This window comes from Prionailurus viverrinus, chromosome D2 (genome assembly GCF_022837055.1).
Source record: "Prionailurus viverrinus isolate Anna chromosome D2, UM_Priviv_1.0, whole genome shotgun sequence".
NCBI classification, from domain to species: Eukaryota; Metazoa; Chordata; class Mammalia; order Carnivora; family Felidae; genus Prionailurus; species Prionailurus viverrinus.
The window spans coordinates 71,994,684-72,022,137 of NC_062571.1; the positions used below are offsets into that span (position 1 = coordinate 71,994,684).

The window sequence follows — 27,454 nt, forward strand, 5'->3', positions numbered from 1 at the left end:
GGCTCAATAAGAATGCAATTTGCTAGTTAAATAGAGATGGCAAAAAAAAGTTTGCTTTCAAAATGATATTTCATGTATATTTATACTGAAACAGACGCCCCTAATATGAGTGAGGGATGGGGGGGCCCTGTCACTCCATCGGTGTGACCCTTGACCAGGGCCCCTTCACCAGAGAATGGAGTGAAACAGCGCAGTCAAAGGTGCTTTAAGGGCACGAAGCCGAGGGGGAAACCATCACAGACAAGGTGAGCCCAGTGCTTGTTACACACTAGGGCACTTGACCTCACGTACCCCCAGTGACCTAGGAGAGGTGTCGTAGGTGAGGTAGCAAGTGACACCCCAAAGGTTAAGTTGACAATCCAAGGTGCCACCGCAGGCACAGGACACAGATAATATTTGAACCTAGGACTCCGGCGTTCATTTGCGTCTTCCAACTCTCCATAAAGCTGCTCACAGACACAAGATTTTGTGTCTCGATAGCTCGTGATGTGTGTATGTGTACAGACTTTGTGTAACTTTACAGGGCGCGTGGTGTTTTTCTTCCTACGGGAAGCATCTCTTTTGAAAGGTAAAACATGTAATAACCAAGCAAGGCAGTTTACCTCTTTGAATCAAAAACCTCTTTCCTCTGTCATATTCGAAGCAAACAAATCTTAGTTTGGCCAAGATTGGTTTCTATATTAAAGTCTCTTTAAAATACATCTCTGAAGTTTTTCAGTAATTTCTTATGGCTTTATAAACATCCTCTAAAGTATTTTGGTATCTAGAGAACAAAAGGCCCCCCAAATACTAATTAGCAATAATAATTTTAAGTAATCTGTCAAGAATTTTAGAAAGTGCTGCTCCAACTGGAAAATGCTCATCTCTTTGCTAATGACAAAGCGTGTGTGACTTCGACAAGCATGTGAGCAACATTATTTTTACAGCACAGAGAATGCTAAAGTGGCACACATAGGATAACTGCATGCGGATTAAGGGCAGTGCATCTATATTTTAGGACTCGGTGGCTCAAAAATCCAAGTGAGCCATAAGAAAATAGCTTGGGTAGACGGTAAATGAACGCTCGGTCAGCTGGAACAGCATTTTGCGTACTCAGTAGCCGCGCTCGTGATCTGAGCACTTTGGAACACCGAGTTGGGATCTGGTTAGGTCTGCCTCAAGCCTTCTACCAAGACACTTAATATAACAGTCCGGTTATAACAATGTACTGGCCTGGCACTCCCTCCTTCAGCTACTGTCATTGGTTACTTTGGTTCAATTCAAGACTATGGAAAAAGTTAGCATCCTTCTGGGAGCTCATACTTATTTTAAATGATGGCCCCTTTGAAGCCCCTTCAAGGCTCTCGGCTCCCCCAACATACGGAGGGGAACAAGGGCCCCAGTTGAGGGCTGCTTCAGAAGCATAACGGGCAATGAGGAAAACAATGGGAATGCCATAAAGGGAATGGGCAGGAATGTGGGGGCAGAAACAGAAAACAGAAGTCACGGCTTCTCTTCAATGTCACGCAGAAATCAGGACCAGTCAAAAGAGGATTACCCTTAGGGTTGGCTCAAGGAGAGACATTTAAGTTACACTGCCATCGATCTTTTTATACTCTCCAAGTGTTTCAATACCACCGAGTGGTTAAATGGCTTCTTACCATTAAGACAAGTTTTGGAGATTTGTTGCTAAACAGTGGTACGTTTTGCTGAGCCACGTCACGCATCAAAACCAGGAGCATACCCCAGCTATATATTATATTTTGTTTTTGACACACGGAAAAACAAAATGATAATATATGGGTTTTTTTCCCCCCCTAAGCAGTAGATAATGAATCTTCTGGTCTTAAACATACTTCCTGTTTCTTCATCTAGAGCCCTTAGAAATGACATATTTCTCCTACTGAGAGATGCCATGCCAGTTCTAAGACGCTGGGTGTAGTTACGACACACGCAGGCATGCGGAGAGGTCGAAAGCTGGGAGCTAACTCTTGGAGATCCACCTTATTAGCCTTCCCAGGGTGCTAATAAATCTCCACTATGCGGGGTGCCGCCTGGGGAAGCCTGCCTCCTTACCTTTGATATGGGGAATGAAGTGGTGTCGGAAGGGGGAGTTGGGGCGGGAGTCGCTGTGGGTGGAGCTGAGGCTGCTGGTGCGCAGGCGCACACCAGGAGACAGCAGCTCTGTGCGGCAAGGAGTCAGGGGCAGGGCAAGGTGGAAACAGAAAAGAAGAACAGAAATTAACACAGGAGCAGGGACAGCATCCTCGTTCCAAGGGAGGGGGCGGGGCGGGAAATAAAGAACGTTAATCAGGAGTCTGAAAAAGGAGGAAGGAAAAAGGGTTAAGAACGCACCTGCTAAGGGTCAGGCAAAGTGGGGAGAATGTGCAAATAGGTTCAGGTCGGTAGAGAGTCACTCTCTGAGAATAAATGGCTTTATGAGAAGGAATGGCCACCGGGACATTCTCTGTCAGGATGACACCAGCTACTGTTGAGCCAGTACCGGTGCATCATCTAGATTCAGAAATAGCTGCTTTTAAAAAAAGACACCTGGCCAAACAGAACCCCCCTGACGCACATGTGAAAAAAAAAAAAGACAATAATTTCAAGAACCTTGAAAAGAAGTACTTATCTGTAAGGGTCAGATTCTTTTTGTTTGTTTGTTTGTTTTTAAGCTGCAAACTTCTCCCATTAGAAGTTTAATTTTATTCTGCCTGCGGAGAAGGAGGGACCTGTTGGTGCTCCCCCAGTGGCGGAGAGCTACTTAGGATCCTGCGAATGGCGTGGTGGCGGCACTGGGGGACCGGCGGCTTCCTGATCTTGGAAGGAGAATGGGCCATTAAAACCAAACCCGGCCCTGGGAGGGGGTGCGCACCACTACCCGGCATCTAGGACCCACGGAGTGGATAACCAGAGGTATCCGATACCGACCATAACTCTGCTGTCAGAACCCCGCCGACTCCACGTGACAAGGAGAGATCTTGAAAAAATAACCGTAAGCCCTAATAATCAGATGTCCATAATATACCGTGGAGAGGGGGAAGTGCACTTAGAATGGGGAACGTCCTAAAGGCTGCTAACATCAGAACCACGGCTGGAACAGACAAATCTTTCAGTGCTCAACAATGACATGATCTTTTAGGGAAATAATTTCCCTGGCTGACCGCCCCCTCGCTAATCGGGGGTCTATAGAACAATAATTTCCCTGTAGCCCCACGTCATCCTGACAAGGTCATGGCCATGGCCTCAGTGACCTCAACATATGCCCTATAAGGACAGGCAGTCACATAGAGGATTTCTTGTCCCCCACGTAGACAAGGGCTTAAATCTAGACCCAGGTCCGGGATGTGAATAAAATGAACATAGCTGCATACCAAAAAAAAAAAAAAAAAAAAAAAGAATCCATTTCCTGAAAAATTCTCATGTAACATAACTCAACAAATACCAAGTACTTATGACCTAGGGGGAACTATACATTACTGAAGAATCATATACTAAAAATTCGGTCCTCTAGGAGTATTAAATCTATAGCCTTAAGGAAAAGACTGCAGCCTTTTTATATTCTGTTCATTTCCTCTGGTTTGATTTTACAAAATAAGTTAGCACATGTTCTGTTCTCATCAGCCTGTGCAGAACAAGAAGCTTAACATGAAGTCTTCGAAGATGTACACGGCCACCAAGTTTGTCTAGAAGGCCAGAATCTCCTTGTGGGAATCTACTTCCCAGAGAACCCTGAATCCGTGCTGGGATCTCCATTCTTCTGTTCCACACATGAGACACCCACTAATAGTCATAGGGACTACACTGTGCATAGTCACCTGAAGTCCACAACTATTTGATACTCTCTATCACAATATGTCTCTGTTGTTTTTCTGTTTTCCAAGTCTGGCTAAAAATCTAAGGGTAGAAAGGATCTGAAAAGTTATCAAATACAACCCTGAGGTTATATATAATACTTCCTTCTAGAAGGTGCTTACCCCAGCATGCTTAGTAACACCGTGTGCCTGGACCAGGGAAACACAATAAACACACCAGCAAATGGCTAATGCTGGATTTTAGATGATGCTGATGTGCCTAAGGGGTACATCAAATTATTTTCTTTGGAGATCTTCATTCTAAGTCTCCAAGTGATGGGATTTTCTTCAAGTCTAAAAATATTTTTTAAAAAGGCTCCCTTGCTTCTTGTTGTTCACTGTCAAAATGTAATTATTTAATAAATCATAATGAATAGAACCATAAAATAACACAAACTGTAGTTGGATTTAAGTGTTGTTTTTTTTTTTTTCTGGGAAAAGAAGAGATCTATTTGGCAGCTAGATTCTTAACACACTGTCAGTGGTGGGGAAAAGAAAAATCACACAGCCAACACAGACTATCATATAGAGTGAATCTCGGGAACAGGTGCCCTTACCAGGTCTGTGAAAATGCTGGGGAGAGCGAGACGTGGTTGGAGTGTAGCTATGGCGGCTGTAGACGGGGGAGTTGATGGAGCCCTGGCTGGTGGACCGGTGGATCACCCGGTCCCGAGCATCCTGGTAGCCCTGGAAAGAGAGTACGAGAAAGCAGGAGCGTAAGACACTCATTCACCCTATCATCAGGTCCAAGGGAAGTCAAGTTCTACAAAGGCTGCCCCGGAACTATCATGCCTGCCTGTTCATGTGCACATTTGAGGGCCATATCCTTAAATACGTATGCAGAGGAGCATTCTGTGGTTAAAGCACTTTGTTTGAAACCAGTAGTACCCGCATTCAGCCAACTTTTAAGAAGGAAAATGATAAATCCCAGTGTCGACAGAGCTCTGGGGAAAGTAACTCCGATGGTCACGTTTATACTGTGCTTTTCGGTTTTACAAAGTGTGTTCACATACGTCATTTCATCTGATTTGTGTAACAAGGAAGGTAGAACACAAGGGCTGACCTCCCTTGTCCACAAAAGCAGAATGTTTCAGAGCAGGCAGGAGACCCCTGTGTAGGCGTGTAGCTCATGAAGGCAGAGCCCGCTTCAGGACCAGCTTCCCGGCTCTCATCTTACTCCTTGTTCTGACTGCCAGCCCACACTGTCCCTAACATTGATCTGGTGACACTTTAAGTTGATTTGCCTGGAGAACAAGCCGGTAGTGGCCTCAGACCCAGGAAATTCTACTTCCCACTTTGTGAAACATATCCCCAGGAAAAACAAAAAAGGATCTTCGAATGGAAAAATGCACTCAAAAATATCTATCATACCACCACTTACAAGGATAAAACTTCCTCAACAAATCGGGGAATAATTAAGTGAATCAGTCATATCAATTCAACGGAATAATATACCACCACTAGTGTTTTACAGACTAGTGGTATTTCTGTTGTGGTTTCGTTGAATGTCCTCCTTCAAAAATTCCAGTCTAGGAAAAGTCCAAGTTATTCCCCAAATCCCACCCATTACAATTTTCAAAAACGGTACTTACTTCTGCTGATGGAGTCGGAGATAAAGTCCTTGGAGACTGGAAGAAGAAAAGAGAATTTAAAGTCACAGCGCGTGTTAATTCGTTTTCAGTTTCCTTAGCTGTTTATCAGACTCACCTGGAAACAGTATTCAAACTCCAATGCCAGCTCCCTTTGCCCATCCCCTCTTCTGGTTCAGTGAGTTGAGAATGGGGCTCAGACAGGGACACGGAAACCAAGATTCCGGGAGGCTGGCGCACATCCCTGCCTGAGGACGGTGAGTCCTGATAAATAGGTTATCGTGCTTGAGATGCTTAAGCTACACAGATTGGAACTATTTTCCCCTCTAGGCTCAAACTATGCTCAATTTACTAGTATGAGTCACCGTGTCTGCCCGAACACAGACTTCTATAAACGTGGCTGTCGACTGAGGTACCACCACGGCAATCATGTAAAATTGTTTGCTAACCGGCTAGTAATAACCAGGTCTGTGGCATCGAGCCCTTTTTCATTGGGACACCTGTAGGACTCACTCCCCTTCCTCGTGAGGTCTCGACTCACATGTGGTGCCACACAGTGCTTTCTGTGACTCCTATTTAAAGGAGCGAGCCGGCCCCACCTGCTTGTTCCTCACTCTATTTCATTTTTCGTCTAGCACGATACCCTGTACGCCTGTATTAGGTATCGTTTGTTGTCTGTCTCCCACATTCCGCTGCAGGCTCCACGAGGGCAAGAACTCTGCCCCTTTACGATGAAGTATTACAGTGACTAGAGAGGCTCCTGGCACGTGTGAGGTGCTCAACAAATATTTCCTAAATGAATGAATGAAATGTTTACAATTAAAATGCCAAAAGTATTCAGATAGAATGAAATGTAAACGAAGCACCTGGCCAGTGGTGGACTTGTCAGCTTCAGAATTTGCCTCTTACGCCCAGTTCGCAAAAAGCACTTGGGCTCTCTTGCGCTGTAGATTCTTCGAGACCCGCGGTCTCGGCTGCAGCGACAACCTATCCCTGGGGCGTCTTAGCCGGGTGAGGATGGGCCCCGTGAGGGCAGGAGCCAGGCCTGACCCTGCTGACAGAGGCTTCTGGATCTTCCCTACTCATGCCTTCTGAAGGCACAAATGGCTACACAGAATGTCAAGTTCATTCCTGCGGTGCTTCTAAATTGGCACCATAGGGATTCTTTGGGGAACGTGTTAATAACAGCTAAAGGAATAAATAATCACATAGCTTGTAAAGTTTTCTAAGTCGCAAGATTCATGTGTTGGGGAAGAGTTCCCAAATATGTCTGATTTCTGATCCGGGGCCATCCTCCCACCGAGATTCGGTCCTCAGAGAAACGCACAGGTCACCACACCGGGTAAGGACGGTATCGATGCTGAGATCCCCGCTATGAGAGAAGCCAGCATTTCTGTCGAGCACGTACGTGCCGGGTACTGTTCTAATCGAAATATTTCACTTAATCCTCACAGAGGTCTCTGAGGCAGGCATTAATTACTATCTTGAGTTTACACATGACACTGAAACACGTACTTTTCCCAAAGTCGTACGGTTAGTGAATATCGGAGTCTGACTTGAAACCCTAAAATGTGCGCTTCAAAGCCCAAACTTTTGGCGCTTGATGTTTTACTGCTCAAAACGGAACCGCTGGGAAACACACACACATACCCCCAAAACCTAAAACGCCATATTACAACTCACCTCCCCCCACTTATCTGACTTGAATATTAGCAAATTCTCATCCACTTGCTCCAGGACCAGCTCCTGCGCACTCTGTTCAGGAACTTTCCTTTTTCCTTTATCCCCCTATGCAACTCTCCAGGGGCCAGTGGGAACTGAACAACGCAGGCCAATCAACCTGCATTTGAACAGCTGTAGATGCAGTTACAGACATGTGACCACTAGGGGGAACTACACGAAAATGGATACCCCTTCTGCCCCGGGGGCCATTTCAAGGCCGAGCTATGCTCTGGAATGAAACCCAAACTGAAACATAAGTAAATAAAAAGAACAAGATATATTACAGTTATGAATAAATACAAGCATCGGTATAAAACAAATACTCTATATGGATATGATTGAGGACAAATTAAACAGAATCACCGTGCTTTCACGGCTTTTTTTTCATCTAAGATCTCAAAGCGCCGTGTGCTGTTCAATAGTTTACAGTCTGTTTTAACCTTGGTTGAACAGCTAATTTCAGTTCGGTACTCGGGCAACATCTCTCTGATTGGACTCAAAAGAGTCTACAGATGATTCCAATTTTCAAAATAAAAAGGGAAACAAGTTTAGATCAAGTTGAAAATGCCAGAGAAAACAGACCAGAGCCCACATGACTCAGGCAGGAGGTGAGAGCCCGGAGCCCCCAACCCTGGGAAGGGATGAGAAGGACCCTAAGGGGCTGAGAGGCTGTGCTCCAGCCTCTGGACCATTGATGTTGGGAGAGCATGAATAAGCCCCAAGGCCACAGGTAACGACTTCAGTTGTAGCTGTCACTTGCTGAACATTTACCAGGAGTCTGGCTCGGCCAAGTGCTTTAATAGATGAGTTTATATGGATTAGTTTTAATAGATAATAAATTATCTAGTTATTATATAGATATTAACCTTTAACAGACAGTTTATTTAATCCTTACTAACATCCTATGAGGTGAATTCTGTCATCCTGTTTTATAGATGAACAAACTAGGGGTCAGAATGGTGGTTACATGGCCAAAGTCATACAAGCAGCATGTGGGAGTTCCCAGGTTGATCCCAGGTAATTTGATTCCAGAACCCTGGCTCACATCACTGTGCCATATCGCGGTCTCCCCCTCTCTACTCTTCCTGTTCTTGCACATTCTAACTGTCTTAAGGTGCTGCAGACTGTAGCTGTCATAATTTAGGGTGTGTGTTCTCTTTCCTCATGATCCCCGTGAAGAGACTTCAGTTTGTCCCCAGATCGAGACCCCAGAAGACTCTCCCTCCATTATTCCGTCTGCCCAGTTCACAGATTCTCCCCTGACAACTTTGACTTCCTTCCCAGCCTGCCCGTTCTGCTATCCCACAACCTAGTACTAACGCTTATTCAACCTTCACTGTTTTCTCTGGCTGGCCTACTCTTTCACTCCTCTGTCACCTCCTGAGCCCAGGGATGGTGTGATAGGTTTTTGGGTACCTCAAAGCTGGTAGGGAAGTCTGTACATAATGGGCAGTCCAAAGGACCCTCTGGCCTTATTTTGATTCCAATCAGTTTTTCTTACACACGTCATAAAAGAGAGGTTGTTGTATAACTCACAGCTTCTAGAATTTATTACCTCTCCCAGGCTCTGCCTCTCCTGTTTGTCCTCATAGCCCGAAGTGTAGAAAGGCTCATAGGTAATAAGATCTGGACGTTCGATATCATATATTGCCTTGACCTTGGGAATGGCTGCTAAATCCTTATAATCCAGGATTTCATTGTCCACCTTTGCCTGGCAAAGTTAAACAGAAAGAAGTCTCATTTCTTTGGGGAACTATTGTTAGTACATTTCACATCCTGCTCAAAAGGTGAAGACCTTAAAAATAAACAAAACCCGCAACATTTTGCTTAGTTTTAAAAACAAAAGCATTCTGCTTTAGAAAGTTGCCAATTTATACCACATATTAATCACTTTTTTTTTTAAGTCATCAGAAGCTTAGGAAAAAGTCTATGCAGAATAAACCAAGTAGAAAAGCCTAAAAACCTTCAGGATAATTTTCCTAAATTTATTACAGAGATGGAAAAGCTCAAACAGATGGTCAAAACAAATCCTCCCAGATGGCTAAAAACAAGAACTGCATATTTGATCAACTAAATATTTAAATACCTTTGCGGCAGAATTTAAGAATACTCAGTATCAGCATTCTGGAAGGTATAATTAATCCCCAAGTATCTATACCCACTTAGGCACAGCAATTTTTAAACTCCTGCATAGCATTATTGCATTTTATGGGTCACTGACATTGATGGCCACATTCGCATATCAATTTAATTACCCGAAGGAAAACACGATTGAGAAGGCTGATCTTCAAAAATGAAAACTGGATCTCATAACAGAAACAGAAGTCATTTCCAATTATTCTATTTTGGATTACCCCCTCCACTATCACAATCTGCTACTTTACCTGCCCCGGAAGCATCTTTTCCAGAAGCAAATACTTACATAGATAGTATGACCTGGGGAGCCAGGGATACTGGAACCTGGTCTAGAATAAATGCTTTCAGAGGAAGTCCTGGTAGGCTGTAAAGTAAACGGCACCTTGTAAGATTTCACACCATGGCTTCAGAATCAAGACTGGCCTGCATCCCTAGCATTTACTGAACACTAAGCTGGCTAAAAAAAAGATTTGTGACTATTCCGAAGAAGGGAAAATATAACCTAGAAAGACAGAAAAAGGAGAAATGGCTGTGCAATCAGCCTTGAAAATGCATTTGGGGACTTTTCCTTTTACCGTCTCTTCCTGGTCCCCTCCAATGCCTTCTGGCTCTACCGTCAGGCACACACGTTTCCCTCCACCTCTGTTGCCACAACCCCAGCCCCAGTCACCACCTCCGCTCATCTGGACGATTCCAATGACCTTCTCTGCAGGTTTCCTGCCTTTGTTCTTGCCCTCTTCAAATCCCCTGGAGCCCAAGGGCCAGAGAACTCTTTTAAAAACAGGGTTTAGATGGTTACTACCCTGTTTTTGGCTTCAGCAACCATTTAGAATGAAGCCTCAGGGTTTTGCTTCTGCCTTCCTCTCCCCTTTCTCACTCACTACCCACCATCACTCATGGAACACGGTGCACGTCCCTGCTTCAGGGTTCTTATCTCAGCTCTTCCCTCTGCCTGAAATGCTCTGAGCCCCAGTTTTACTGGATTTTTTTTTCCTCCTTCAGTCTTGGCTTTAAATATCACCTCCTCAAAGAAGCCCTCCCTGATCTCTCAATCCAGAATGGTTACCCTTATCTTCTCTCAGTGTTACTCTTAGTTTTCCCTCATGAATACAATTTATAATTCCCATGTTTTTTGCTGGTGGGTTGGTTGGTTTTCTGGATCATGTGTATTTTCCTTACGAACTTTAGTTACCACCTCTGACCTCACAGGACATGCCTAATGTTTCATGCAGGTAAGTAGAAGGCGTAAATATTAGTTGAGGGAATGAGCCAGAATTTGTTGTCTGTAAACACTCGGTTTGTGGATACTTGACTCACGTTAATTCCGTGACTCCAGCCTATCCCCACAGTCACTGAGTCACTGAGGTAAGGTTAGTGGCTGGCCACTCAGAAAGAGAAAAGAAACCAGACTTTATAATATATGCCTCGAGGACCCTGAGAGTGAGGGGTGGTGACGGTAGTGGGCTGGAAACGTATAAAGTAGAGTTAACTGCCTCCCACCCTGCCCAGCACATTCTGGAAAGCTCTGCAAAGAAAACCCAAGGACTAGTCTTGAAAGACTTGCTGCCCTCTGTACAGATACTTCTTGGAGATGAAAATTTGCAGTTCTACATTAGAAATGGGATTTTTCCTCTTCGGTACTGTTTCTACTGATATTTGTCACCTTGAACATGAGTGTAACTGAGCCAAAAACCTCCTCGAAAAATAAGGATGTTGCATCACTACGTAATTCACGTCTGAAGTAATGAGAGCAAACCCAGCCGGCCAAGTCAAGTCAGGCAGTGATTAGACTCTAATAAAATTCACTCGAGGGGTGTGAAGTATCGTTCTCATGTCTTTGAGATACTCAGGGTGGAGAGGGGTTGGAGAAATCACATTGTGCACGCTGGCCCACTGCTTCTGGTCCCCTTCCCCCAAACCTGCCACGTACAACTACCTTCCTCCTAGACTTCAATTTTCAAATCACGTGCCTATCTCGATTTGAGGAAATTCTCAATTCTAAGTATACAGAGAAAGGAAGGATTCACATAACAACGCTACTCAAGAAGCCCAGTTCCTCGATCTGCTTCCCAATGAAATGTAAGGGTGACTCAACCAAAGCGTCGCCCTTCTTTAAAAAGAGAGGCCACCCCTTAATAAAGCTGAGCTAGGACGCCTCTCTGTGGGGGAACTGTTCACTACAGGTAGCCCTTCAGCTTCAAGTGGCCAGGAGCGAAGACGTGCCAACTCAATATCAGAATGAAACCTGGTAAGTAACCACCCAAGAATATTAACAGGAGCTAACGTGGGTCGTCTGCTTACTATGTGGCAGGGTCCGTGCAGACCATCTCCCAGGCTTGATCTCACTTCAGTCTCCTCCATAACCCCTTGAGGAAGACATCTGTTTTACAGATGAGGAAGAAGGACGCGGGCCCCAGGCTCCACAAGTCCTCAAGTGTCCGGATATGAAGCCAGACACCCTAGAGACAGAGCCCAAGCTCTTAGCCCCTGCACTACAATCTCCCCCCTATTGGAAGGTAAATGCCGCCATTTATTTCTCATTAACACAGCTATGGGACAGATGAGAAAAAAAAAACAGAAAAAAACTGGAGATTAACTACCAGAAGAGTCTGCCAACTGAAAATGTTTTCATTGCCATTAACGCCAGAGGAACCCTGCTGTGGCTCACCGTGTCGGGGTGCGACAGGAGAGGGTACAGTATGGGACAGCCAGACGTCTTCAGTCTACTGGTGTTGCTATGACAAAGTATTGTTTTCATTAACAATTAGGACATTGTGTGAACAGCCAAGGAACATGCTGAGCTTTGGGGTCTCGCCCATGTCAGTCACCCTATCTCTGCCAAACATGGGTCAGGGGACACTTTCTGCCTTTCCCGTAGTGATGCACCTGGGGATGGCTCTGAGGTATCTTGCTCCCTCGTGTACTGCGCATACGGAGAGGAATGTCGCTGGAGAGCCACATGAACACATGCCCCGGACGGGGTCTGTAATGCTCTCTTCCAGGATGAGGAACTCCATGGAAGAGAAAGGTCCCTTGGCCGAACCAGCCTGTTTCCGTTCAGGCTCTCTTTCCGTCCTTCTTCACCAGATTAGGGAACCTGAGTTGTGCAGGTTCCCTCTGAAGCATTCGGCTGGTTCATTTGCACCATTAATATGGCGGAGCTCAAGGTTTGAAGGGTTGTCGGTCGATCTGAATTCCCGTCAAGTCCCATTTCATTCTTCGGGGTTTTCAGATCTGAACCACCTCCATCTGGCATACACCTGCCCTGGGTTCTCTGATTCTAAAATACATATTTTAGATTTTTATAGGCAGACAGGGTTCAAAATCAGTTCGGCTCTTCGCCAAATCCAATGATGTTCTGGCTCTTGTGGAGATACCAATCTTCCGTGAGTACCTTCAGACCATGTAGCACTGGGAAATGCTCAAGACGTCTCCTGGAGGTTCAGAAACTTCTCCTTGTTTCATTGCATTTACTGTTGCTGCTTTTGTTTCGTTCTGGTCTCCTAACCTTCCTGTAAACTCTATTTCCATAGGAATCCTGCGTATGGGTTGAGTTACATCCTTCTTTTCTTACAATGGCCCTTCTTCCGTTTTCCTGTCTAAAATGAAATAATGGGAGAAAACACAACTGTGTAGTATAGGACAGGGGGGTGAAAAGGCTGGTTTTGGGTCAAGAAATTTGGTTCAAATCCTGGCTTCCCTACTTGTGTGACATCAGAGGAGTTTTCCTCTTTCTTTCCTTTCTCGCGTTCTCTCCGTTTTTCTTTGGACTTTCTTGAGCTTCAGCTTCTCATTTATAGAATGGAGGAGAGGGTACTAACGCCTAATAGAGGGACAAAGGAACCAATAGCTACAAAGCTTCAAACACCCTGCCCAGCATATGGCAAGTACCCACTTTCAGCATTTTCCAGACATTGGACATTAGACTGGATTTCCTAAGTCTGTTCATCTCACATAGTTTAGGAGAGCACTGCCTGTTTTGCTCTTCACGATAGAATAGTCCTTTCAAATGTGAGCTACATGGACTAGATGTCTCTAGAGCTGTCTACGGCTACTGCACTTGCATACTTTCCCATCAGAACTCCGATGTGTCAAGTATGTCGGACGAACAAACTGACAAATGCCCTTCCCCTTTTCTGAGAGCTCTGTGAAGTGACTGTACATCCTTCGGCGATGGTGACTTCCTGCTTAGGTCTCAGCTTTACCGATCAATGCCCTTTCCATGCCTGATGGCAAAGACCTTGCACAGGCCTGTCTTATCTGCCAGAACGGTTCTTGGTTTGCGGCTTCTTCAACTATGCTCAAGGCTTAAACAGCACACGTGAATTCTTGCCTGTTCGCCACAGTTCCTCACGGCTCCTGAAGCGTACGTGCTCCACCAGCGGAGGTTAGAGGTCCCTCCTTTACGATAGCTTTTAAAACTGAACTATTGTTTTGGGTGTTTTTACAGGGGGTCTTTTAATCTTAAAATATTTGGAGTTCTACATTTCAATGCTAAATGTCTCGAGTTTGAAACAGGTTGAACTTTTTAAATGAACATCTTTATTTTTAAAAGAAACCCTTTTGGGGTGCTTGTGTGGCTCAGTTAAGTGTCCGATTTTGGCTCACGTCATGATCTCACAGTGAGTGAGTTCTAATCCCACGTCGGGCTCTGTGCTGACAGCTCGGAGCCTGGAGCCTGCTTCCGATTCTGTGTCTTCCTCTCTCTCTCTCTCTCTGCCTCTCCCCCACTTGCACTCTCAAAAATAAATAAATGTTAAAAAAAGAAACCCTTCAATTCTTTCAGCTGTATTTTGCCCCCTGATTAACCGATAAATAACTTGCTGGGCGTCTCTGACGGCCGAGACAGGTTCAAAAGGCACACAGCTATCTTCTAATAGAGCAGCCCAAATCTACTCCAATTGAAACTCATTTCACTTGAACAGCGACACCTTAACCACCACGCTTTCCCTCTCTCAAATCCCGCTGACGGTTTCTTCTTTACCTGGAACAGAACCCTAGTCTCACCGTGCTGGGCTACAGCAAAGTTTTACAAGAGGATCCCCATTTCCACAGATGACCCGTATATGCAATTATTTAACCTACGTTACTATTTCAACCTGTTCTGGTATCCAGGTTAACAACAGTGACCCAGCAATTACTAAACAATAGCCCGATGGGTCAGCAGGCTTTGGAAGCCTCTAGGAGAGTTATGAGGAACTGAAGGACTCTCTTGCCTACACTGCTCTCCCTTGAACAGTGCCCAGGTTCACAGCATCGACCCACTGTGCGGGGGAAAATCCACGTGTAGCTTTTGACTCCTCCAAAACTTAATTACCACTAGCCCACTGTTGAGCAGGAAGCCTTACTGAGAACGTCAACAGTTGAATGCGACATGTTTTGTATGTCATATGTGTCACATACTATATTCATACAAGAAAGTAAGCTAAAGAAACGTAATTAAGAAAATCCCAAAGAAGAGAAAATGCATTTACAGTGCTGCAGCATATTTGTGCCTTAAAAAAGTGTATGAGTGTGCCCATGCAGTTCAAACCTATGCTCTTCCAGAGTCAGCTGTATTATATATGAAGGTAATTTCAAATGTGTATCCTCAAAGGTATGCCCATTTCTGTCCTACAGAGGAAGGAAGCAGGATCTGTGATTAAGCTATTAGAAGCTGATGCAATTTACTTATTTTCCTTTAAGCACCTTTTCCTTCATGCCTTATGGAAAAACCCAATTTGAAAGCACAGTGGGAAAGTTCGGTTCTTTTTTTTTTAATGCCATCTTTGGAAAAAAAAAAGGCGAGAGTGGAGAAGGGACAGTAGATAGAGAAAGGATTATAGACTGGCTGTGATGTCTCAAAGGATTTTTCTAATGAAATTAGGCAAATAATTGAATCTTTATTTTGGCTACAGAAGGAAAGGAACTTCACTGAGAACCTTCTATTGTACGTGGTTGTCCACACTCATACTCAGCAAGCAAAGGGTCCATATGACCTACATTTATTTCCCCAGCACATGTTCAGGGACTCAGTTTTGATTTCAAAATAGTTTTTCATTTTTCTCAAAAAAAAAAAAATCAACCAAGAGAAGTCTCACCAGAAGACTAGTAGTGGCTCATTCCAATGGGGAAGAGAAAAACCCCACGGCCTTTGATCACTTATAGTAAACACACGTCTTTTGAAAACACCCGTCTTTTTGTTTTCTGCATGAAATCTTTTTTAAAAGCCCTCTAACTACCTTGCAGCTGACTTTTCCTCTAAGCCTTGACTTGGTCCATCTGTCCTACCATTAAAAGGCACAGTCACAAAGTGAAAATCACCCTGAAGACATCGTTTTATGTTCCCATCCAGCTCTCATCATTCTACTGACCATGAAACACTTACCAGAGCTCTGCCTGGTGAAGAAGCAGAGAAATTATATTTTCCATTTGCTTTCATTACGGGCCACCACAATGTCTGGTCCCCTCTCAGTCGGGGGGTGCTGGAAAAGCTCTCTGCTTCCCTGCCCTCCCCCCCCCCCTTTCAGCAGGAGCAGGGGTGCAACGACTACCCATCTACTTTGCATTCCCCCGAAGCCATGCTCTAAGAAGGGAGAGAAACTACAGGCAACTGGCAGCCACAAGGGAAAGAGTTTATGGAACGTCTAGGGGACAACTAATGATATAAGGTGACTGCCACCTTATACGAAGTGCTGCTGTGATTGACAGTACCTGCCTTGGGTTTTTGTCCCAGTTCACTAGACAAGGTGGTGATAACAGCTGCAGAAGAAGGAATACTTTTAAAATCTACACACATTGAGCGTTCAGTGCTAAGTCCAGAAAGGGTGAAATTAACTCCTTTGGAGAAAGGAACTTTATGTTTCAGAGGAAGCAGGAAGGACCGGGGGCACACATTCCCTTCTCTGCGGTGTGACAAATGCCATCAGCCTTTACTATGGCCAAGAGCCTCAATGTCTTTTTGCTATAAGTCATAGCCCCTAAACATACTCCTGAATTATAAAAACACACCAAAGAAGAATGAAATATTCGAATAAAGTGAAAGCCTGGAACGAGGCGGTATGTTATTGTAGTGATGCTAATAAGACAAAAACCAACCTTGTCCCTTTGAGATGTATGTACAGATTCTAATTAGCTCTTTTTAAAAAAATATACACACACGGTACATGTTTGGTATATTATAGGTTTGCAGGTGCATACGTTATGCTAGGGAATGTTAGTTTCAAAAGACAAAAATCTCATGCCCATTTTGTACGGCAGTCCGTTCATGCTTTAGTCTCCAAAGGCACATCAGAGAAGCTCCTTTTAAGAATATAGCAAATGATCCACTCCAGATTATTACAAACTGAGTCCTGGGAATATCATGTGCTTTGTCTATAATGAATTACAGCAGACATTACAAAGGTTAGTACTGAGTTTTACCTATAGACAAAATTTGCTATTCATATAAAACTTTTCCAAGTAAATAAGACTGGAACATGTCTTCCTTAGGTAATTTTCTTTTCATCATTTTCTTTTGCCTATACCTCAGCATGAGGAAAGAAGGAACGATAATGAATATAACAATTCATTATTATATAAATAATGAAATGTCTTTCCTCCTACACATTTCCTCCCGGGGCACAGGGTGCTGACTATCCTGTAGGAGTACAGTTGGTTTACCTAATAACTAAAAAGGTTTGGTATTACTTGGTGAAATGAGCCGCTTGTATGAGGCATCTGAAAGATCAACATATCTGTGTGACCTGAGTTTCCAGGCTTCTTCAAAGTGCTGGTGAGCTGTTCCTCAGTGGCCAATGGGTGAAGGGAGACCTTGTCAAATGGCCTATTTCTTTGCCAGGTCCCAAGCTGTTTACAACTTTCTGTGATGGAGCTCAAGCTGACTTCATTGAGATTTATGGCTGGATAATGGGAATCAGATGTCCCTTTTGAACAGGATAGGAAGAGAGTGGTTATTAAAAACAGAGCTCTCTCTCTCTCCTCTAACTCACCACTGCTTACGATGCGCCCCATCTTTAAAATTTAAGGGTCTGGAGCAAACCAAGAATTTCACACTTGATGATGGTATTTTTGCTCAAGTCGTGAAAATGCATCATTTGGCTATAGCCTTAGGCTAACAAAATAGAATCCTATTTGAGTTATAACGTATACTTTTGGGGAAAAGACCCCCAAACCGTTGAAAAAGCAACTTCTTGCCAAACGGAGGTACTATTTGCAGTGGGGGGCAATCTTTGGCTGTTGTGCTAGATTCATGAGACTAGAACTTCATTGCGTGTGAAAACCCTGCTACTGGAGCTGAAGCTTTAAGACAGAATGAAGATCACGTGACAAATGCAAGTTGGAGAGCAAGCTGCTATCATGGGCCAACACCACGTAGCCGAGGCCTGGAATCTGCAGTTAAATCTTGCCCGCTGATGCCCGGGGAGCCTTGGGCTGACCTCCTGCTATAGATGAGGAAACTGAGCGGGTTGATGTCTAAAAGGTTTCTTTCCACTCTAAAAATATATGCTTCTAACTATCTTCCAAACCGTTTAATAAAAGAAGGTAAACTTTTAATAAAAGTAGACTGAGCAACACCTCTCAGCCTTAGTGCCGTTCTGGCAGGCACACACGGAGCCCAGGCTAAAATGCTCTAGTGTAACCTTGAACTGCTAGCAGAGCTAAAAACTGGGTTTCATCTGGGCAGAGAGAGGATTGTGGAAAGTTATTATCATTTCACAGCTTGCAGTGGGTTCTCAAGACCCCCACGGAAGATATTGTGTGTGTGTGTGACTGCTCATCTGGAGGGCTGGCTGAGCTCTCGCCTTGCTTCTGCGTCGTCCTGCGGGGCATGCTGCTCTCCTGCTTACCCCAGCGGACTTAGTCCGTGTGTCATGCTCCTCTCCTTCTGCTTTCCTGACTTCCTCTCTGATGCCCGGTGGTGTGCTGGAAAGAGCATGAGTTATGGGCTCAGAGACCCGGCTTCCAGTCTCAGCTCTACTCCTGACCGGTGGTGTACCTCTGGGGCAAGTACCTAACTGTGATCGGTCTCAGCCTCTCCATCTGTAAAATGGAAGTGAGGATAGCTACCTCCCAGGGATTCTTAGGGAGAGCAAATAGAGTACATTTAAATCCTTTGGCCTCTGCAGAGTAGGTGCCTGGTCTCTCGTTTCCTTTCTCCACTTCCCTGCTGCTTTCTTGAGATGAACCACTCCCTACCCAAGCATTGCGTTCCCCTAGTTCCATGCTGCTGCGATCCCCCTCAGCAGCCCCACCCCTTTCTCATCATGTCCGTCCAGGCTCCACAATTCAACTCAAGGACCACTGTTCCCAGGGAGTGCCCCTTGGGACCCTTTCTCTCACCTGACACGCCTTGGTCTGGGTGATGTGCTTCTGTACCATTTTATAACGACGTGTCTGTCTTCCCTGCTATTCACCAGCATCCAGCCCAGCACTAACTATACCTGGGTGCCTGGCAAACATTTGTTCAACGAACAAATGTGTGAACCCGGGACCCAAAGGGGAGCTTCTAATGTGCTCGCTTTAAGGAAGGTGACGCTTTAGCCAGTACTCTAAATGAAAACAATAATGAGAGAAGAAAACAGCCAGAATCGGAATGTGAGATGCACTCTGTGGGGTGAGAAAAAGCATCTGCCTCTGCAGGAGCCGGAGAAGTTATGTGGGACTAGCAGCACGGGGACGGCAAGCCACAGAAGCCTGGGGCCAGGACAGCGGCTCTAAGCCTCAGCCTTAGACACAGTGCCAACCTGCAGAGACGGAGACCGTCCTGTGCGTCGAACCAGACTTTTGGGATAAGAGAAATCGGATGAAGAACGATGAATGTTTGGCGGCTGCCACAAAACATGAGACAAGGAAAGAATGAACAAAGAAATACCCTCCATTTAGAAACACTGCACAAAAAACAACACAACACAAAACCTTTGGGAAAACAAATTTGATACTAAACATCAAGTGGCATCACTTTAGAGTTGGGGTGTGTGTGTGTGTGTGTGTGTGTGTGTGTGTGTGTTGGGGGGGGCATGTTTAAAAGCATATTAACTGGCCTTCAAGTTACAGTTTATTTACCCACATTCTAACTTCCCATGATTTCTTTCCATTTATTTTGGCTGAGACATTTTTATATATGAAGAGTAAGAAACCAGTGGAGCCATTGACAGATATCTTTTAGACTCTGTCATTACAAACGCCCTGTGAGTTCTTAAATACCAAGAATGTGGATTACTCAGTGGGGTGGCAGAAAGAGTCTTAAAACATTTTCATTTTGCTATGGTAACTGCACTGATGTGACACCCTGTGAAAGGCTTGGAGATCTTGGCTCAAGGTCTGTGATTTGTAGACACACCCTTAAGAGAGCACAACGTTTACTCCCTTATTCAAAAACTGATTCCCCTTTCAGCCCCAAGAGCGTCAGTCAGCAAGTGCCCCACTCCGGGCACACAGGGACCTCCTCCCCTCTGGAATGCTCCATCCTTCGCACTACTGAGCTTCCCAAAGGTGAGCGAGCTGAGGGCTGGCCTGACCGCCCAAGTGGTTGAATGTTGGCTTTAGGAGAAACGTTTTGGAATTTTCTGGAAAACTTTACTAAAGGAAGAAAAACTAATAGCTCTTCTTGGCCAGAACGAGTAGAAATATTTCACCAGTTGTTTTCATAAGCTTATACAGAGAGTTCTATCAAGATGCAATCAAGAGTGTTTTTTTCTTTTTCTTTCTTTTTTTTTTTTTAATATTATTTTAGCAACACTATCTGCAAACTCAAGCAATCCTTACAGGGAAAAGACGCACATTCCATGTACTCTGGTCTCATTAACATTCTTCTCCTCATGTCCCAAAAGAGTTCATCAGGGATGAAGTGAAAATGATTATTCAAAAAACTGAAAATAACACTGTAGAGATGGCATAAAGTCACTAGCTACTTGGGTGGTTTCTGGGCAGCAGCCCCAAGCTACACTATGAATTTTACATTCTTACGATAAAAGTGACAATAACTATCTTTCACGGTCTAGGATTTTATAAAGATAACCCATTTCCAAAGCATCCATGGTTCCTCCAAACTCGCAGACTCTGGTGCCCAACATGGGTGACCATTCCAGCGGGCATCAGCCTGGTCGATGGACTTGAGGGTTACACCCACGTGTTCAAGCTGGAGTTGTTTTGTAGAAACAGAGACCAAAGCCATCCTGGTATTGGTGGACAAATTCCTTTTCAGTTTGTCTGGGTTTTACTCAGTTATTCTGAGAAAAGGTGGGTTTTTTTTTTTTTGTTCTCCTCCATAAAAGTATGATGCTGATGGGATTACAATACATAGCTGCTGATGCCTACCAATGGCAATTCAAGAAGACGTGACACCACACGCTAGAGTTTGGCTTCCAAAAGCAATTCAGACCATTATTTTCCCTGAGACGCCAAGTGGAGCAGAAACTAGTTTTTCCAAGGGTTGGCTAAACCAGGAGGCTGTGGACTGGGATCCAGTGTGATTATTACTCAGGAAATATTTCACAGTCCAGGGGAAAAAACTAGGGGCCTCCGAACAGGATACAGATAATGATGATGCCTTACACGTGTGCACAGCTCTTTGCTTCTGAAACAGATAAAATAGTGTCACCTAGAGGTGTTGTCAGGCTTGAGCAAGGCCGGGAAAAGGTTTCAGAAGGGAGAGATGAAGAGCGTCTACCCTTTTGCCCGTGTGCTCAGTGTTCAGGGATAGTTACTAAACCATTCTGATGTCCCCTAAGAGTTAAGTTACAAGACCATCCAGGATGCTTATTCACATTGACCCTTCTGGGCTCATCATTATTTCCCCAAAGATTTTATCCGACAAGCCGTCAGCTTCTGGAGACAGAGGCCCCTCGGTGAATTTGGATTTCAGAGGTCAGTAAAACGCACCAGGAGCTAAGCACGGATGCAGAATTTGGGTTGAGGTGGTACATTATGGACCGAAGTACAAAAAAGTCAGGTGAGGTCACCAGATGTTGGGCCTAGAACTGGATGAATCATTTTTTCACGTGCGTATGGTTTGATTTTTCCCTTGAATGCTTTCCTACGAACCGGACTAGTGAGGCAAGGCTTACTTTCTCCCCAACACGAGCGTTTGGAATAAAAACCACAATCGATTTAACGAAGGAGGGAAGGGAACTTCCTTCTCTGGCTAAATGGTCTTTCAGCTTGGTTTGTTAATGAGAGAAAAAAAAAGATCATGAGAAAGTAATTTCCCCCAAATTCCAGCCCTGAAAACTAGTGACTGTGACACTGACGGCCAATAAACGCAGCTGGCATTACAGCTCTAATTGTCTCCTTACCCGCAACTTTTCCTCCGTCTTGGTAGATTGCTTACAGTCGGGATGCCAAACGGTGGAACCTGGAAAGACACAGTGCCCCGCAAAGAGTTAAGAGAAATGGAAAGAAGCCATAGTCATATTAGATAGAACTTCAGAGAATGGCTCAGATCCTTCTCTCCCTAACACAGGGGAGTGTTAAAGCCCTGTGCCCAAGTGAATTATGACAACTCCAACCTCCAGGTGAGTCTTCCTCATCCAGTCTGAGCTTGCTCTATAAAGGTCATAATTCTAGACCACTATGGTCTAGACCATAATTCTAGACCATAATTCTAGACCACTACCTGGGCACACGTGTTTTGATGGGAGAGATGTTTAGTTCTTGACTGAGTGCTGTTCTTGTTTTGGGCCATACTATTATCCTTTCAAAGTCATGTCTGTGTGCTTCCCATAAGCTGCGTTGAATTTGAGTCTAAGTTATAAGCCATGTTTCTAGAACATCCAAACAACTAAGCAATTTAGAGGGGAATAAAGCCAAACCATATCCAGAAGCAAAACTCACTGAATTTTTTGTTGATCCAATGATACTTGGTCATCTACAAAGATAGGGAAAATCAAGCCGACTAGTAGAAAGGTTGAAAGTTATGGTACAAATGCAGAAGTTTCCTTTAACTTTTAACCCTTTAATTAACCAAAAAAAGCCTTCGCTCTGAAACGAGTGGAAATACTACCTGTCATTTTCTGTTTCGGTGTCAATGCCTCATGTTCCCAGAGGACGAAGCTCTTCCGTGGATGGTACAAGTATCACAGAACTAAGCAAAACACTTATATCCACTAGAAAACTCTAGTAAGAATCCACGCCCGCCTACATGATTTTGTATACCTAGATATATATGTCATTTATCCGGTTGTGGCAAAGACCTGTATGTAAATCCTATGTTTACACAAGGCTACGGGCAGAACTGAAGGACTTAAAAAGACTTGAGCAGGGGTGCCTGGGTGGCTCAGTCGGTTGAGCGTCCGACTTCGGCTCAGGTCATGATCTCACAGTTTGTGGGTTCAAGCCCCACATCAGGCTCTGTGCTGACTGCTTGCTCAGAGCCTGGAGCCTGCTTCAGATTCTGTCTCCTTCTCTCTCTGCCCCTCCCCCACTCACACTTTGTCTCACTCTGTTTCTCAAAAATAAATAAAATGTAAAAAAAATAAATAAAAAAAAATAAAAAGACGAGCAAATGAAGTTACTAAGGTGACAGCAGAGAGTAAATGATACGAATCTGTTCAGTCTTGGTATGAATATTAGACTTCCCACATTTCACTGTTAAATCTTTCTTCAAGCAACAAACTGTGTGTCCTCGAAAAATCACTAAAGTACCTCTTGAGTCATTTTATACCACTGAGCTAAAATAGCTAAGATAATATTAATGACAAGGATAATACCCTTTATTATCAGAGGACTACTTTAATCCCTCTTTAACAATCATTTCTATCTTGCTTTACCCAGAGCCAAAAAATAAACACTAAAATAAAATAAAATAAAATAAAATAAAATAAAATAAAATAAAATAAAATAAAATAAAAAGAAGAAAATGAAACAAGTCAGATTCATAGTCCCGTCAGCATTAACATTTACTCGGAGGCTGGCCACAAAGCGCAGGAAACCCGCCCAGTGTGGAGAGCTAAGGGGCAGGGGTGGGCTCACGGACAGCATTCGCTGTGAAGGTTCTACCAAGCGGGAGTTGTTGGCCAGAACACTGGGTTTGCACACAGCGTCACATTGTTCTCCAGGGGTCAGACACACAAGGAATGTGACTCAGGGAGAATATGAGATACTGAGGAAGACGAACTACTCATTCGCCAAGGATGTGTCGAGAGGGCAGGCAAAGAGTGCCGAAGCCCAGCTCCAGAAGATGTTCAGGACAACCGCTGGAGTTCTGAACACAGCCCATCTGGACGGGTAGTTGTTTATTTGTAGCACGAACGTGCTGTATTTGTGCACAGCTTGAACCCACTCCCTATTCAGGTCCCAGAACCATGTGCACGTGCAGAGCTGTGCCCAGAGCCTTTCAGTCTCAGGGTCTCACGGACACGGGGTTGACACGCACTCGGTGTCTTTGTGTTTGCGGGCTGCAATCGACACACTAAAATCTAAAACAAAGCCTGGACACCAAATGGAGAATAAATCTGCTCCATGCTGAAAATGCAAAGCGACACCTGCCTATTGCTACACAGATTCACAGCCTGCCCCCGGGGAAATGTGTCATATAAAGTCCACATGAGACCACGGATTTGAGAGCTTGTCACTTGCCTTCATCGGGCCCTTTAAAATTGAGTGGCGTCTTAAGTCAAGATTTTCCAGAGTGATCATTAAAACGAAGGGATGTTTGGGTTGTCCAGTTCTCCTACCGTGAGCACTTTTTAGAGGACGGTAGCTAAGGCTTTGCTTTAATACTCAAGAATCTTTTCTGTAGACTTTTCTTAGTTGTATAAGAACAAGACAGAGAGCAAAGCAAACCATTCATTAAAAATACACATAATGGTACGTGCAGAGAAACAAAGAAATGAATGTGAAGGCAGATGAGACCCAGTAATTACCAAACCGAATGAGTACCAGCTCTCATGGTTCTTGCTAATTTTACTGATAAGCCCTTGTCTATTTAACGGCTCTTTTTCCAGCTAAAAATAGAAAAATGTTTGTGCAGATGGTGCCGTTTGACTGGAAGAGAATCCTTCCCTAAGCTTCTCTCTGAGAAGTTTCAGCATTTTAGGGGAGATAAAAACTAGTCATGGTTGAACACTGGCAATGTTTCTCAGAATGATTTTCGATGAAAAAAAACATCTAATGGCCCTCTGGTAATAAAAAAATTTCTTCGCCACCAGAAATCTCTCCATTTCTCTTTCAGGGACTCTGGGTATGTTCTCTCTCCTTCTTTTGCCGTCTCTCTTTCTTTCAGGATGAGAGCTATGCTATCTTAATGGGATGAAATACTTCTGTGATGCAATTCACCAAATATTGCACCAAATTTCTTCTTCCTGAAAGCGTGCATAAGAAAGAGCCGCCTGCAAGGGGCGCCTGGGTGGCTCAGTCGGTTAAGAAAGAGCCGCCTGGAGCTTGCAAAAAAAAATAAAATCCTTCTCACAGGACAGTGAAAGAAGCAAAGACCAAGTAGCATCTAGAAATGCTTTCTTTTTGCCTTTTTTCCCAAGCCTATTCCTGGGGGGAGGGGGCTGGAAGGAGGTGTTGCTGATTTTCATCCTTGCCTCACCTCCACGGCACCAAACATCAAGTCCTATTTGTTCATTCCAGAAGCATCGCATTCCTTTGTTCAACAGACTCAGGGGCTCACTGCCAGCATGCCCACTGCTTGGCTGATGAATACTAATTGCTGAGGTAACTTTTGGCCACGTTCATTTTGGATCTGGGGAGCCTTGCGGCTAATGAAAGGCCTCCTTCTCTGAAAACGAGCAGACAAAGCAAGGTTTTCTTTCCTCCGGTGGGGAGAACTTACTGGCTTCTCGAGCCCATCTTACCTTGAAGATACATTTCCTCTCCTTCTGTGAACATCTGGTTGCACCTGCTGCATCGTGCACAGCTGGGGTGGTAATGTTTGTCACCTGCCTGCAAGAGAAGAGGTAGGGGCTCTTAGTTTACACCCTGTCACAGCTCTCAGCCTCTTTTCTGGACTCGGGATTTGGAGGAAAAAAAGAAACAGCTGAGGCGGGAAAAGTAAGTGCCCAGTTGACCAACGCCTCCTACGTCAACAGCCCTGGAAGCTGAGGCCGCCCCATTAGAACAGGAAGGGGCTCACAGACCAGCTACTTGTGCCTGGATGATGGGGCAGCTTTGCTTCTCGGGGTTTCTGGAGCCCGTTTGTCCCCTGGCCTGGGTACCCATGGATGGTTGCCAGTGACTCGCCATGTGCCTGTGATAAGCCCACTCCATCTCCAAAAAACCCTACCCCCACAAAACAACACCCAAATGGAGGCAAAGACTAATATTGGTTTGTATTAAAGCAATAAAAAGACAGGATTCTCATATTTAGCAGGTTTTTTTGCTTCCTTAGCTAAACTGTCTAAAAATAATAAAATCTAGCTTGCATCAAGAGGAGAAAAACCATGGTAAGAGGCATCATCCACAACTTTTACCTCAGAAGGACCCCAAAGTCTCTTCTGTGTTGCTTACAACGATCTTTTATCAAAGTCTTACATTAAGTGGTTTCTGAAGAAGGCACTTTACTGAGGTTGGCCCTGCATTATTCATGAGCATTTCACATTCCTGAATATGACAGATGCCAGCACAGCAGGTGTTGACTTCCCCAAAGCAAAATGTCACTGGACACAGGGACAATTCTCCAGACAGGTGCCAAGTCACATTAGAATCACGCTCCAAATGCATGCCTGACAAAATGAAATCTTTTTTATCACTTAGCAAAAAATCCTTACCCCCTAAAAATTACCAAAGGTACTCTGCGATGAAATCATTTTCTCAACCAACCGTGCAACACTTCTTTCGCACGGGCCACATGCAAGGCAGGGCTGAGAGCACAGAGTCAGAAGTAGCTGCACCCTGCGCCTGCATGAAATCTCAACAGGAAACCAGAGGTCAGGTAGTGATTCCTTTCTCACACCCTCCAGTAGAAACTGCAAAAGCCACTTAGCAACCAGAGCGTGAGATGCTGGTTGGTTGCTTAAGACAATCAAGTGGGAAAAAAAAAAAGGAAGTTATTTCAAAATAGAAGCCAGGAATGAAATCTGGCCAATGGTGCCCAGTCAGAAAATTCTAGAAGAGGCATTCTTGTTTTGGTTCACACTTACTTACTTACTTACTTATTTTTCCCTCAGGGGATGAAGGAAGCATAGGAAATGTCGCACCAAGTAGCTCCTTCCCTTAGACCATCCAGGGTCAAATGTGAGTGAAAGAAGGCACCTTGACGGGAATCTTGGGTGGTCTCTAGTGAAAAGCACACTCCTCAGTAAGCTGGGAGTGGGAAGAAAGTTCTCCAAACTGATATGGTGTATCTATCCTAGTTAGTGGTGCAACATTAGGTGCATTCTCAACAAAGATAACACCAAGACAATGACTTACACTTTCACCAAAGGTTTTCTACCTTGGTCTAGTCCTAGCCAACGTGATAAGAGACGTATAAAGATTACTAATGAAAGAGTTCCAATAGCTAGATTAAAAATTAACACAGAAAACCCAATAGCTTTCCTACTGACTAGCAATACAAATTCGGTCAGCATAATGGGAAAATGGGACTCCGTTTCTAAATCACAACACACAAAGCCTTCAACGTGAGACTGACATAAAGAAAATGGTAGAACCTAGTTGACGGACATAAAAGGCTAAAAAACATGCAATATTTCTGGATGAGAAAACCAAATATTTAAAGATGTCAATTTATCTAAAATTATCTAAAATAAATCTATTATTGCAATGCATTCCCAATGAAAATGCTCACAGGGGTTTTGTCTATAGACAAGCTGATTCTGTAAGTTCATATGGAAAAAAAATACACAAATATACAGACATTTTTTGAAAGACAGAGCATCAATAAAGATTTTCCTTTCCTGACATAAAAAGTTACTCTTAAAAAAAATTTTTTTTAATGTTTGTTTATTTTTGAGAGGGGGCCGGGCAGAGAGAGAGGGAGACACAGAATCCGAGGTAGGCTCCAGGCTCTGAGCTGTCAGCACAGAGCCCGACACTGGGCTCAAACTCATAGACCGTGAGTTGAAACTGAGCTAAAGTCAGATGCTTAACTGACAGAGCCACCCAGGTGCCCCATGAAAAGTATTCTAAAGGCGCAAATAATTAAAGTGCTTCAATGTTGGTACAGGAATAGAAAATAAATTGGCGAAACAGGTAAGTCAGAGGAACCCATTGCACACTACACACAAGAGAATTTAGTCTATGATTATGGTG

The 27,454-nt window shown here is 44.2% G+C and overlaps 1 protein-coding gene across 16 annotated transcripts in view; it reads right to left on the reverse strand.

Annotated features, from left to right (window-relative positions):
- Positions 1-27,454, reverse strand: part of ABLIM1 (actin binding LIM protein 1) — a 299,642-nt gene that overhangs the window by 27,114 nt on the left and 245,074 nt on the right. For 10 of the 16 annotated variants that reach the window (XM_047826492.1, XM_047826487.1, XM_047826500.1 and 7 more), the window contains exons 7-13: positions 25,060-25,147; positions 21,556-21,614; positions 19,006-19,089; positions 9,567-9,644; positions 8,700-8,855; positions 5,426-5,461; positions 4,391-4,520 (exon numbers count right to left, since the gene is read on the reverse strand). In XM_047826492.1, coding sequence (XP_047682448.1) covers positions 4,391-4,520; positions 5,426-5,461; positions 8,700-8,855; positions 9,567-9,644; positions 19,006-19,089; positions 21,556-21,614; positions 25,060-25,147 — 631 coding nt within the window. The remainder of the gene's footprint in view (positions 1-4,390; positions 4,521-5,425; positions 5,462-8,699; positions 8,856-9,566; positions 9,645-19,005; positions 19,090-21,555; positions 21,615-25,059; positions 25,148-27,454) is intronic. The other 6 variants (XM_047826498.1, XM_047826501.1, XM_047826497.1 and 3 more) reach the window with 1 other exon arrangement.